This window comes from Lucilia cuprina, chromosome 5 (assembly GCF_022045245.1).
Source record: "Lucilia cuprina isolate Lc7/37 chromosome 5, ASM2204524v1, whole genome shotgun sequence".
In the NCBI taxonomy this organism is placed as follows: domain Eukaryota; kingdom Metazoa; phylum Arthropoda; class Insecta; order Diptera; family Calliphoridae; genus Lucilia; species Lucilia cuprina.
The window spans coordinates 59,570,306-59,585,462 of record NC_060953.1 but is presented as its reverse complement, the minus strand read 5'-3'; the positions used below and the strand labels follow the sequence as shown (position 1 = coordinate 59,585,462).

The window sequence follows — 15,157 nt, the reverse complement described above, 5'->3', positions numbered from 1 at the left end:
TTCTAGTCTATAGTCTAGTATATAGTCAAGTCTATAGTCATGTGCATAGTCTAGTATATAACAACGTATATAGGAAAGTCTATAGCCATGTCTATAGTCTAGTATTTAGTCTAATCTATAGTTTAGTCCATAGTCTAGTATATAATCCAGTCTATAGTTTTGTCTATAGTCGCGTCTAAAGTCTAGTCTAAATTCTAGTCTATAGCATTGTCTATAGTCTAGTCTGTAGTCTAGTCTAGTCTGTAGTCCAGTCTAGTCTGTAGTCTAGTCTAGTCTGTAGTCTAGTCTAGTATGTAGTCTAGTCTAGTCTGTAGTCTAGTCTAGTCTGTAGTCTAGTCTAGTCTAGTCTGTAGTCTAGTCTAGTCTGTAGTCTTGTCTGTAGTTTAGTCTATAGTCTAGTCTATAGTCTAGTATATAGTATAGTCTATAGTCTAGTCTATAGTCTAATATATGGTCTAGTCTAATCTATAATTTAGTCCATAGTCTAGTCTATAGCCTAGTATATAATCCAGTCTATAGTTTTGTCTACAGTCTAGTCTATAGTCTAGTCTATAGTCTAGTCTATAGTCTAGTCTATAGTCTAGTCTATAGTCTAGTCTATAGTCTAGTCTATAGTCTAGTCTATATTCTAGTCTATAGTCTAGTCTATAGTGTAGTCTATAGTGTAGTCTATAGTCTAGTCTACAGTCTAGTCTATAGTCTAGTCTAAAGTCTAGTCTATAGTCTAGTCTATAGTCCAGTCTATAGTCTAATATATGGTCTAGTCTAATCTATAGTTTAGTCCATAGTCTAGTCTATAGCCTAGTATATAATCCAGTCTATAGTTTTGTCTATAGTCGCGTCTAAAGTCTAGTCTAAATTCTAGTCTATAGCATTGTCTATAGTCTAGTCTGTAGTCTAGTCTAGTCTGTAGTCTAGTCTAGTATGTAGTCTAGTCTAGTCTGTAGTCTAGTCTAGTCTAGTCTGTAGTCTAGTCTGTAGTCTAGTCTAGTCTGTAGTCTAGTCTAGTCTGTAGTCTTGTCTGTAGTTTAGTCTATAGTCTAGTCTATAGTCTAGTACATAGTCTAGTCTATAGTCTAGTCTATAGTTTAGTCTATAGTCTAGTCTATAGTCTAGTATATAGTCTAGTCTATAGTCTAGTCTATAGTATAGTCTATAGTCTAGTCTACAGTCTAGTCTATAGTCTAGTCTATAGTCTAGTCTATAGTCTAGTCTATAGTCTAGTCTATGGTCTAGTCTATAGTCTAGTATATAGTCTAGTCTATAGTCTAGTCTATTGTCTAGTCTATAGTCTAGTCTATAGTCTAGTCTATAGTCTAGTCTATTGTCTAGTCTATAGTCTAGTCTATAGTCTAGTCTATATTCTAGTCTATAGTCTAGTCTATTGTCTAGTCTATAGTCTAGTCTATAGTCTAGTCTATATTCTAGTCTATAGTCTAGTCTATAGTGTAGTCTATAGTGTAGTCTATAGTCTAGTCTACAGTCTAGTCTATAGTCTAGTCTAAAGTCTAGTCTATAGTCTAGTCTATAGTCCAGTAAATAGTCTAGTCTATGGTCTAGTCTATGGTGTAGTCTATAGTCTTGTCTATTGTGTAGTCTATAGCCTAGTCTATAGTCTAGCCTATTGTGTAGTCTATAGCCTTGTCTATAGTCTAGTCTATAGTCTATTTTATAGTTTAGTCTATAGCCAAGTCTATAATCTAGTCAATAGTCTAGTCTGTAATCTAGTCTAGTCTATAGACTAGTATATAGTCTAGTCTATAGTCCACTCTGTTGTTTAATCTATAGTCTAGGATATAGTCTTTAGTCTAGTCTATAGTTTAGTTTATAGTGTTGTTTGTGAAGACAAACATATCAGAAGGTTTTTATGTTAAGTCTTGAGTATATTATCAGGTTTCTGAGGTTCCCTGCTGGCAGAAGGTCAACCATCACTTGTTGAACTTCTGCCTTGCTTTAGTATCTTGTAAGAGGAAAAAAAATCGATTTTTTAAAAGTTGAAATAGAGTGAAATCATAAGAATAAATCTAAGAAAGTCGGAAAAGATCAGTTTTGCTCTATTAAAAACAAATTCGACAAAAGTCTGTAAAAGTGGATCGTTATTTAGTTTGAAAAAATGCCTCCACCTAGCCCATTGTGTGCAACATTGCCAATAACGAACTAGACTACATATCCAGCGTAGGCACTAAATTTACTTTTCATAATGGTTAAAAAATTCGTGGTGTTTGATTCATATATTGAGACAGCCTATGCATAAAATATTCTTGGAAGTTATTTTATTTAAAATGTAACCAAAATAACCAAGAACATTGACTATTTAAATTAAAAACGTGTTTTCATATTCCTAAGAATAATAAATTCTGATTTACTTCTCATACTCAATCAAAACTCTGTCTTTAACAACTTTAACTACAACACCCTCCTAACCCCTCCACACTTTTTCCATAACTATGTTGCAGTAGTAGTCCACACTTAAAATTTTATCCATAATTAGCATGACAAATCAACATTTTAACTACTATAGACAACATCTTCAATCATTAAGTATTTAGTGGGTGTTTCATAAGAGATGCCTCCTTCACTTTACAAAATCAAATTAAAATTTTAATGAATTTCGGTTTTGGTTGAGTGCTCATGATTACTTAAGCATAAAAATGCAATTGAAGAATTTGAAAAGAAACAACAACATGCACCTTTTTTTCTTGCTTCAGCCAGCAAAATCTGCATAATTTCCAAATAACCAATTTAGTCTTAAGGCACAAGTCTAAAGAAGAACTTTAAACGTTGAATTTTGTAAAAACCTAAATGGCTTTTTTAGAAATTAAAGAAATTGATATAAAAACTAACTTAAAACATTTACATTTGCAATCGTTTACTTTGAAAAATATCAAAGATCAAGAGTATGTAGTACTAACCCAAAAGATTTGTGTAAAATATGTTTGTTTTCAATGTGATTTTAAAGAGATTTACAATGCACGTACGTTATGAGTTTTTTTGTTTAGAAATTAAAAAAAAGTCGTCTTTTAATTGTGTATATTAACATTAACTTATTTACCTTTATAGATGACTCTGCTATGCGTAGAAGAAGACGCCGTGAAATGGGCATGTCACGTCCTTTGGTACCCAATGATGATGCCTCGCTAAAGGCTTTGATTTCACCACAAAAGACACGTGTGCCATCACCCACAAAACCAGCCATACGCAATGATTTATCTTATCACATGGAAATGGCCAGAAGAGGTTTAGATTTGGCAACTACTTCAGAACGTCGTAGAGCACAAACCGCCAGCCCGAAAAATATTAAAGATAGTCCGTCCCCTAAATCTTCTTATCCGCCTTCCAGAATAAGTAAACGCAGTGATACTGTGGCCATAGGTGAATTGCGCAAGGAACGTTCCTCTGAGGTAAATCGTAAACTAAATGAACGTACTCGCACTGGTCTGGAGGAAATTATGAAAATTGTAGAAAATGTCAGTGATAGTTGCTCACCAAATCCTACAAATGCGATAGCAGATTTAACCCAGAGTATGAATCGTTTGAGAGCTAGCCAAGAACGTGAGCGTCAAAATGAAACAGAATCTCTTAATTTGCCCTGCAATAAGGGAGAAGAACAACGCCGACCCTCACCTGTAAAACATGCAACTTTTGTGCAGGAAGAATGTATTTACTATGAACCCGATCCTTTAGAACATATCGAAATGTCCAACGGTGAGGCGGATCATTTGAAAGGTGGCATGATGCGTTCTTTGCGTATGCTGAAAGCAAAGAGCATAGAGAGAGAAACGGCTGCTTTTGAACCAGCCAAACTTTCGCCCATTTTAAGACGTAAAAGTACTGATTGTCCTCCCAACTCTCTAAATCAAGGAGCCACCATAACAGCCACGCCTAACCATATCGTTTCAATACTTAAAAAGAAAGATCATCTCTCGGCGGGAGAGTCTAGTTCGGCTTCAAGTAATGCCTCACCGGTCACCTTTTCATCAAGTGTCATGGATACTCCCTCGAAACAAAAACGAGCTGGTATACTCAAAAAACGTTCATCTTTAGATGAATCGCGCTACTATTCACGCTCTCATTCTCCAGATGAACGTAGTATTTTGATCAAATCAGCTCGTCGCAATTCGCTCGAAGAAGTAGCTAATGGCAGTTCGTCCTCCTCCTCGGCGCAAGGAGCTGGTCATCATGGCATACTAAAACAAAGCAGTTATGACAGCTCAAAAAGTGATGGTTGTCCATCTGCTAGCAGAGAACCTCAGCAACCTCATAGTATACTCAAGAAAAAAGACTCTACATCAACGCCCTCAGATGGAGCAGATCATGCTCCTAAACATGTATCGATCTCTCAAGCTGTGATTTTAGCTGCAGCCGAACTTTCAGCTGCTGTTGAAACTGGTGATAAGTTTCCCAATGATGACAACTATACACCTAATAATGAAGAGTACGATATAAAACCTATACTTAAACTGGATTCTTCAGTGGGGGATGAGTCGGTTAAACCACCTAAACCCATACTAAAGAAGAAATCTTCCGGTGATTCGGATGAACATGAAATAAAACCCATACTAAAGACTTCCCGCAAGTCAAGTAGGGAGGAATTTGAATTTGGTCCTTACTCGGATAGCGAAAGTCAACAGGAACCCCAAGTTAGGCCTATACTTAAAACAGACTCACCCTCCAAACGTCGCTCGTTAGGTGAACCCGACACTAGTAACCCACATCAAGAGAATGAACAACGTGAGACGTTATCACCCTTCCTGCTCAAAAGACGTACACGTTCTCTTGAACGTCACGATCAAGCACCTGTGATTGATTTAGCTGCTGCTCTTAATGCTATTGCTACCTCACAAGCTCTGCCCACTGAATTGGTATCATCCTTGTCCAACTCGACGGCTGGCTCTAATATATCAGTAGCTGAACGTATAAAATCTGTTGAAAAGTTCCTTGCCAATCAAAGTGGCGTACGATCATCGCCGGTTGAAAATGTATCGGCATCAGCTGCAGCTGCTGTTAACACTTCGTGGGAATCACCGCTACAAAACGATCCGAATAGCTCGAATAATGCTGCGGGTAGTGTTAAAATCCTAAAACCCAGTGTCATAAGACGTGATCTCTATAAGGATAGATTTAAAACTCAACCTGTGACGAGTGATGAGAAGAATTTGTAAGTAGAATATGAGTTTTTTTTTCTTTTATTTTGTTATGTTTTTATTGAAGTGAAGCTTAGTTTTCATAAATATAAAGTTGGCTCATAGAAGAATTTTTAAAATTATATTTTTAAAACAATTTATTTTTCTTAGAAATTTTTAAGAAATTTTTACTTTTTTAAAAACTATCACTACAATAAATATTTCCAATGAATAGAAACCAGAACATCTTTTATACCGCAAGGACCTAAACTAACCAAAAAATGCTTAATTTTTATACAAAATTAAACTTTCGGGCAAAAATTAATAAATTTCATAAATGGTCCAGTATGTAATAACGAATATCGATTTTAAGTAAAAATCACATTGTTTAAACGTTTTTTTGATTCATGATAACAAATTTCAAAACTCGACATTTTATGGGCTGAAATCCAAAATAGAAACTTGAATAATCCAGTTACAAAGATTCCATAACCGATCAACATTCTTTTAGCAGTCATTTGGCCGCCTTAGGGCTAACCTTTAGGTGAAAGATTAAGGATTAAACTAAAATTAATTATACCCTACACCACTATAGTGGGGAGGGTATTATGCGTTTGTGCTGAAGTTTGTAACACCCAAAAATATTGGTCCTAGACCTACCTTAAAGTATACCAATCGCCTCAGAATCACTTTCTGAGTCGATTTAGCTATGTCCGTCTGTCTGTGAGTCCATGTAAACTTTGTGCGCACGCTTCAGGTCGCAATTTTCAAGATAATTTGATGAAATTTGGCACATACTCTTTTTTTGGCTCAAGGACGATCGCTAAAAAAAAAAAATTTAACATACTGCTGGTGTAGGGTATCATATGGTCGGTAAATTCATACTTGTCTTCGAAAGTTGCCTTTGAATACGCAATCAGCTAATTTTGTTTGCTAGTTCAAGCGGCCATTGGAGGTGGTTTAAACTTGAGCAAGAAATGCAAAAAAATAATACAATATTTATTTAAATAAACATTAAAATGTTTAATGTATCGATTATTATTAATTATGGGGACTTCAATATATATTTCTTTGTTTAAAATTTAAGTTTTCATTAATTGTACCCTTTACCTTCGTGCGAAGGGTATATATAAGTTTGTCATTCCGTTTGTAATTTCTATAATATAATTTTCCGACCCTATAAAGTATATATATTCTGGATCCTTATAGATAGCGGAGTCGATTAAGCCATGTCTGTCTGCCTGTCTGTTGAAATCAGTTTTCTGAAGACTCCAGATATCTTCGAGATCCAAATCTTCAATAATTCTGTTAGACATGCTTTCGAGAAGTTTCCTATTGAAAATCAGAAAAATCGGTCCATAAATAACGGAAATATGAGCAAAAACCCGAGACAACCTTTGAAAATTTCATAAAAATGGAGTTTTTTTATTCATGCTCAAACTGAAATTGAAAAAAAAACAAAATACACAATCATACGGTAAATTTTGTTATTGTACTCTTGTTTATAAAAACATGGCAGAGCGTGAGCAGCAGAGCAGGAATAGCAGAGCGAGAGCAGCACTAGTGTGTTGTTATTGGCTAGAAACATGAAATTAAGTATGTGGAGCCTGGCTTAAGTTAGAAACCATAAAAGGGAACATTTTTGTACTTTTTATGTTTTTCTAATATTGAACCTAGAAATATGAAATTAAGTATGTAGAGTCTGAATTAGGTGAGAATTTCAAAAGGTACTTTTGGAATATTCTATAATATTGAACCAAGGAACATGAAATTTTGTACGTACATAGATTCGGAATTAGATCAGAACACATAAAAGGAAACTTTTTGGTACTTTTTTGTTCTACAAAAGGTACTTTTTGAATTTTCTATAATATTAAACATAGATAAATAAAATTTAACATGTAGAGCCTTGACTAGGTAAGAACCTAGTAAAAGGGACTTTTTGGGACTTTTTCGTTCTACAAAAAGTACTTTTTTAAAATTTCTATAATACTGAACCTAGAAACATCAAATTAAGTTTCTAGAGTTCGGTTTAGATGAGAACACATAAAAGGGGACTTTTAAGTACTTTTTTCATTTTACAAAATGTACTTTTTGAAATTTCTATATTATTGAAACTAGAAACATGAAATTAATTATGTAGAGCCTGGATTAAGTGGGAACCCATAAAAGGGGGCTTTTTGGTACTTTTTCGTTCTTCATAAGGTATTTTTTGAAATTTCTATAATATTGAACCTAGAAACGTGAAATTACAAGAGGACCTTTTGGTACCTTACCGTTTTTCAATTGGTATTTTTTAAATTTTTTGTAATAAATTTCGTACTGACTGTTTTTTAACACATCATGGTGAAGGGTATATTAGATTCGGCACAGCCTCTTAAGAACTCTTACTTGTTAATATTGTCTTATCCATTACAACAGCCTTTGTCGCTGTTTATTAGGACTGAGAATAGAAAAGCTCAGTTTACAACTTCTATGCGAATGATGGCCGTTGTTGAAAAGGCATTTCCAAACATTGATGAGTTAAATTGACTAAATTTTTTAGAAATGGACTCTATTGATACCGTAAACCATGTTGTAAACTGATCTAAACTACTTCTTAAAATTATATTTATATTAAAGTATAATTCAAATATTAAATTAGTTGCTGTTAATTAAAATCTGAACTCCATTCTACTAAATATTTACACAAATAAAACAAAAATAACTTTTAACAGCTTTTAAATGTATGTTCAATAAATCGAACAGATGTTTAATATATCCGTATCATTAAATCATTTAATATGCATCATCTGCAAAAGAAAAAACAAAACAAAACAAAGTCTACAATATAAATAGCTTTAAAACAACAACAAAAAATAAAATTCTGTTAAAAAAATACACAAAAAATTAAACATACACTGAAAAAAATATATACGAAAAATATCGTACATTGTACGAAACGTTCGTTGTTTCGCACCACGAAATTCTTTCGTAATATATACAAAATTGTACGAAATATTTTAGTATAATGCAAAATATTTTTGAAAAAAATTAATTTACATAAATTGAAAAAAGGAATTTTGAATAAATATGGTAAAATTTACGAAATATTAATTTATTCAAACATTTTTGTTCATTTTAAAATAAATTTTCTAATTTTAGTTCAAAATTATTCTCCACACGAATTTTCATTTTTTTTTTTTTTTGGAAAATAATTCGTGAATAATATTGTACTTTTTCTTAAATTTTATAAAAATGTTGTAGTTTTATTTAATCATAATATAATTAATATCATTATGTTTAATTTCGCTAAAATTTTCTATTTTTACTTTCGTAAAAATAGAAAAGGGTTTTATTAAATAATATTTCGTATTATTTTTGTAAATATTACGAAAATAGGAGTTACGAAATTTTTTTTCGTAAAGTTGAGCATGGATTATTTTCAGTGTACAAACCTATAACAAGACAATTTTCTCACACTTTTGGCTTTTAGCCAAAAAAAAATTATGTATTTCTCGTGTCTATCTTGTGCTAGCTCTATAAAGTTGCTGCTTCCACACAAAACGTTGTTGCATGTAATGCGCCAAAAAGGAAACAAATCTAGAAAATAGAATAAAAAAACAAATGAAAAACTAAATCTTTAGAAAATATTTCAATTTTGAGGCAGCAAACAAATATTTATTTAGTTGCAGTAGAAATTTATAAATAACCAAAAATACAAATTCCAAAAAAACTTACAAAAACTCAAGAAAGTTGCATTATGTAGCAGTCTGTAGTGTATGTTCTAATATTTTAAATAACAATATTTAAAATTAAAAATTGAATAGTGTTAAAAAAAAGAAAAAAAGAGCCTTTGAAATGAAAATGTGTAAAAAGAAATATGTTTCTAAATTTTAATTATCTTTTAGATGCATTTTTGGTATATTATATTGTGTCTTCTATTAAATTTTAAAAAGTTTATTGCCTTTAGTTTATATTTTGGTAGACGCCAATTTGTTGTTAAATTTGGAGGAAAATGTTTGTGTGTCCCCTGTTTATAGGTATTTCTATTTATGTGTGAATTTTTTTGATCTATTTTTAAAATCTTTAATAGATTTATGTTATTAGTTTATTTTGTTCTTTAATAATATAAACTTAAAATTGTTGTTAATTTTGGAAAGATAAATCTATAAATGTTAAATTTAAACAGACCGGAAGAATGTCATTGTGTCGCCGAGTTTAGTGACCGAGATTTAATATTAAAATTATTTTTGATGCATAAATCTATATTCTTAGAATGGAAATTTTTCTTTAGATAAGTCGAAATTTAAAAATACTTATTTGGTTTTTTAGTTACTAGTCTACTGACTAGTTTGTGGGCTGGTACTCTAGTCTATCGACTAGTCTGTAATAAATAGTCTATGAACTAGTTCACTACTCTGTATACTAGTTTATGGACTTGTCTATGGAGTAGTGTAGTTTTATAACTAGTCTATTGATCAATCTTAGCCTGGCCTACGGACTAATATATAGACTACAATATAGTCTAGTCTGTGGAATAATCTATTGACTACTCTGTGGACTAGCCTATTGACTGGCTACCCTTCTCTTTCCTTTTAGCCAGTCATTGGACTAGTCAATGGGCTAGTCTGTTGAATAGTCTATGGACGAGAATATTGACTAGTCTACTAACTAGTCTTTAGGCTAGTATATTGAGTAACCTATTAAAAATCCAGTAGACTGGTCTATAGATTGGCCTATTGACTAGTTTATGGACTCATCTATTGGCTAGTCTATTGATTGGTTTGTGTACTACTCTATTGACTAATCTATGAACTTGATAAAATTTACTAGACAATGGATTATTCTTTATAGTAATCTATGAACTAATCTATAAACATGTAGTAATCTATAAACATATATAGTATTTATGAATAGTCCTCTTGCTAGTCTTTTGACTAGTATATGGACAAGTGTATTGGTATGAACAGACATATGATCTAACGTAAGGTGTCTAGTATATGAGTAAGTCTGTGTACAAGTTTGCTATATAGTATATTTACTAATCGATTGACTAATCTATGGGTTAGCCTATAAACTACTCCATTGACTACTCCATGTACTAGTCTAATGACCAGTTTATGTACTAATCTATACACTTATATATTTACTGTTTTATTGATTAGTATATGGACTTTTCTATTGATTAGTCTATGTCAACAAATTTTTTAGATAGTAATTTAACATAATTTAAATTTACTTACGATTTTAGCAAAACAAAATGATTTTATCATTTCTAAAAAAAACCCTCAATTTGCCAACAATAATACACCAATCAATATAGCTTGATTGATTGATCATTTCTTCAGCTTAACCTACCGAAAAAAACCCTTTTCGCAATCTATTTGTTTTAAAGCCTGCTTGACATTGAAATTATGCTAATATTTTTAAAATCAAAATTCAGCCAAAACAAGTAACTAAAATTTGTACGAACATAAACAATAGTGTTTAGAAAAAATTTAGTACAAAATTAGCATACTTACTTGTTGTTTCAGTCACAAAGCGGAAATAAAACAAAAGAAATTTTTATTTAAACTCATACTATGAAATAGAAAAAAAATCTTTTGCAAAACTATAAAATTATAATAAATTTAATAATACATATTTATTTGTAAGATAGAAAATATAAATAATATTATAATTATTTTAAATATATACTCGTTGGTATTTATGATTCAATACAAAATATGGTTAAAAATAGCAAAAAAAAACGAAACATTAGTAATAGAAATGAATTGTTTAAATTCACTAACTGGAACACAACACATTTGTTTATAAATTTAAGTTTGTTGTAGTTTTAATAATAAAAAAAAGAAATACTTATTTGTACTCTGGGGTTTATTGCACACATTTTACAAAGTCATAACTCCCCTTTGATGTGGCGGTTTTATAGGGTTTTTTTTTGTGTGTTCAAAACACATGAATTTGTTTTGCTTAAATATTTAGTTATGAGTTTATTAAATAAATACTAGTTTATTTCATAGTTTAGTATGTTTTTTTCCAGCCTTTACTTTACTAATTTGCCACAATTTGTGTGTTTCGTAGTAGTACTTTGTGTAAATATAATAGTTTTTAAAATTTTGTACTTTTTGTCATATTTTCTGTGACAATTTAACATTAAGAAGGCTTAGTAAACATTATGACCCTAAACACTCAAGGCAAAATGTTAGTTCAAAAGAAAATTAAATGCAACGTTTCTGTTATAAGGGGCAAGTACTTAGAAGGTTCTTTTCTATGTTGTTTTTAATATTCATAAATTTATTGTTTTTTTTTTATTTTAAAGCAATGAGCAAACAGAGAGTTTATATAAAAAGTGTTAGTTTTAAAGTGGTGGAATGAATTAACATCTCTTATAGACAAGCTATAGATAACCCTTTTTGATTTATTATTACTGGTTCTTATGCCCGTAATTTCAAAAAATATTTGGTAATTTTAATACATTGTCGAAACGTCGAAGTCAACTATTTTGTTCAAAAAAACTTGATAACTCGACTATTATCTGTGAAAAAGTCGAAAAATCGACTTTGTAAATAAAAGTCAAAAAGTTGTAAAAAGTAGAAAAGTTGAGAAAAGTCGGAAATAATCAAAAAAGTCGAAACCTCGAAAATAGTAAAAAAATCATAAATTTAAAAAAAAGGAAAAAAAGTCCAAAACTCGGAAAAAACTCGAAAAAAGTAAAAAAGTCACAAATAGTCGAAAATTTTTAAAAAGTGGGAAAAAAGTCAAAAACTCTAAAATAGTCGTAAAAACTCAAAAAAATCTAAAAGTAGTCGAAAAAAGTCGAAAGGTCGACTATTCATAAAATACTTAAAGTCGAAAATTCTAAAAGTCGACTTTTAATTAAATGAAAATAGTCGAAAAATCGAATTTTTATATATACCTACTAGTTATTTTACACTGATCATATATATGTAACAGGCTATGGTCTAATCTATAGACTGGTATATTGACTAGTCAGTTGACTACTCTGTGGGCTTGTCAGTTTACTACTCTATAGATTTGTCTGTTGAGTAGTCTATAGACCAGTTGTCAGTTGACTATATTATGGACTAGTCTGTTGACTATTCTATATACTAGAAAGTTGAATAACTTATGGACTAGTCAGTTAACTACTCTATGGACTAGTCTGTTGACTATGCCATAGACTAGTCTTTTGTCTATTGCATAGACTAGTCTGTTGATTACTCTATAGATTATTGTGTTAACTATTCCATGGACTAGTGTGTTAACTATTGCATGGACTTATCCTTTGACTATTCAATGGACTAGTCAGTTGACTACTTTATGGACTAGTCAGTTCACAACTTTATGGACTAGTCTGTTGACTTTTCTTTGGATTAGTTTATTCTTTGGATTAGATTATGTCTATTGATTGGTCTCCTAAAAAGTCTGTTGATTATAATGTTATCTGGTCTAAGGACTAGTCTATTAACTAGACTTTTTATAGATTAGTCTGTTGACTCTATATAGATTAGTCTGTCTATTCCATGGACTAGTGGGTTAACTTTTGCATTGACTAGTTCATGGACTAATCTATTGGTAAGTCTAGCATTTTATAAGGACCCAAAACAATATTTTGATATGATATAATCGATAACAAGAATCTTGGTTGAAATATTCTAAGATTTGTAATTTATAAACAAAATAAAACAATCAGTATAAATTCCCAGAATGTGGCGAAAAATTAGTATGTTTGACTAATTAAAATTATATAGTGAAAACGCCACCTGATAATTCCAAATAACACATTTTATTTAAAACCCCTGCACCCCATTCACCCTATATATACTACATATTTATATACGCATTCATCACATTCTTTAAATATTGCAATTTTTGTTTGTTTTTTTTTTCCTTTGTAGTTTTTGCTCTCTACTGGTTCAATAATGCCTAATTAGTGATTATTGGGGTAGTGGCACGAATAAATACCAGTATTGCACTTGTTTTCGATAGTTAAAAACCGATAAAATACAAAAATGTATTAAAAAGGCAACAAAAGCTAAAAAGACAAAATTACCTTGTATTGTTTTACGAATAGAGCAGAGACTACGTATACATTTACTTCTAAGTATGATACAGTTTGTTCGGTACTATTGTTGTTTAAATTTGGGGTATTTGGGTGATTTTTGTTTGTATTTTTATAATCTTTTTTTTTTCAATTTAACATTTCGAATTTGTATTTTTATATTTAACGAGTATGATACAAAATGTTAACAATCACCATCATCATGTTAACATGTACAAAATTCACCATCATTTTATATGGATAGTTAGATTGGCAGACTGGTCGATGTTGTTATTGCTTTTGCAAATTTTGTTTAATTTAGTTGTTGTACAAAGTTTGTTGTGGGAGGCCGCTTTAAAGAAAATATAAAAAAAAGGTTGCAAGAAAGAAAATTATCATAAAAAATAAAAAAGCAATAAATTTGCAACATGTATTCAGCGTATTTTAGAAAACGGTAAATAAATTTATTCATATGTTTCTTGATTAATGTTGAAAGGTGTTAAAAAATGTAAAGGCATTTCAAATTATCATTATAAAAAAGAAAAAAACTAATATAAGGAAATGGTTTATTATCAAATATGCACTGCGTACTGTTGACCTTTTCTCTTGATATATTATCCTCAAAGTTTTTAAGGACAGAATGTATAATCGATTAATATCTCAACATGCCGTTCTACAGATTACTACCTCTCACCCTTGTCATTTCTAATAACAAATTCTGTTTTGACGTATTTGGGTTTTTGTAAAATGACTTAAATGCAAAAATGGTTTAATTTAAAATTCGGATTTTTTGAATTGAGCGTAAATAATGTGTCAAAACATTGGTCTTTTAGTTAGTGATCGATATGTATGTTCATTTTACTGACATATCTGTAAACAAACTTGACATCACAGATTGTAGAACTCATAGGCCTATTAAAATTCTAATAGTAGAATTAAACCGAATGTACTGTGACTCTAAAACTGGGTAAACAATAGTCTGGAACCTAACCAGTACACATTGAAAACGGAGTTTCTTAAGGAGAATATTAACTGTAAATGTCAAAATGACTCTAAACTCGGGAATCAAAATCACACGGATCAAAACTCAAAGAAGATTACTTTGATCCACTTTATAAGCTTCACGTTACTACACAAAACTGGTAAGAGGGGACGAACGACGAATTTCGTATAGCACGACAAACTAGTCGACAACAATTCGTTGCGTAAATTCGACGAATTGAACACAATCAAATTATTCGTACTGAGAAATCGTTTAAAAATTTGTTCGAAATTGGAAAAAGTAAGAAAAAGGAACAAAAATTATATTTTTGTGAATCTCCACAATTTTTAGATAATTTTAACAGCTTTAAAATTTATTCGAACATTATTTCGAAATTAGAAAATGTAAGAAATTGGCGTAGAAAAGAAATAAAATTATATTTTTGTGAATATCTCCAATTTTAAGATTTTTTAACAGCCTCCAAATTTTGTCGAACATTACTTCGAATTTTTTAACTTAATTTTAAATATTTCAACATAGCATTGTAGTGTCATCAAGTGTACTTCTAACTGCAGACAATTCGGTCCACCAGAACTGGTTTTAATGACTTTAAAAATTTTTCGAACTTAAGTTCGAATTTTCGAAAATTTTATTTTTAGTTTTTATGACCCAGAGATTATTTTAAGAGCATAAAAATTTTTTTGAACATAACTTCGAATTTTCGAATATAATTTCAAATATTCATATACTTTAGTGTGTTCTATATCTGAGTACGAAAATTCGTTCCGAAAAATTCGTCGTTCGTCCCAATTGTGCGTATAAAATTAAGTTCTCGAAAGTCAATCGTTTAAGAATTTTTGAGATATTACACAATTGGAGTTATACAACTATGTAACTTTTTCGACTATTTAGTCGTGGTTTTAAGAGGATGGATGTGTGCACCTATTCAGTTGTTTAAATAGTACAAACACACTCTGACTGTTTTTTGAGTTCTAAAAATAATCAGGGTTTTGGCTTCCGAGTATA

The 15,157-nt window shown here is 30.8% G+C and overlaps 1 protein-coding gene across 12 annotated transcripts in view; it reads left to right on the top strand.

The window, feature by feature from the left end:
• LOC111675850 (supervillin) overlaps positions 1–15,157 on the top strand; it is a 330,599-nt gene that overhangs the window by 194,796 nt on the left and 120,646 nt on the right. For all 12 annotated transcript variants that reach the window (XM_046951094.1, XM_046951093.1, XM_046951090.1 and 9 more), the window contains one exon: positions 3,061–5,158. In XM_046951094.1, coding sequence (XP_046807050.1) covers positions 3,061–5,158 — 2,098 coding nt within the window. The remainder of the gene's footprint in view (positions 1–3,060; positions 5,159–15,157) is intronic.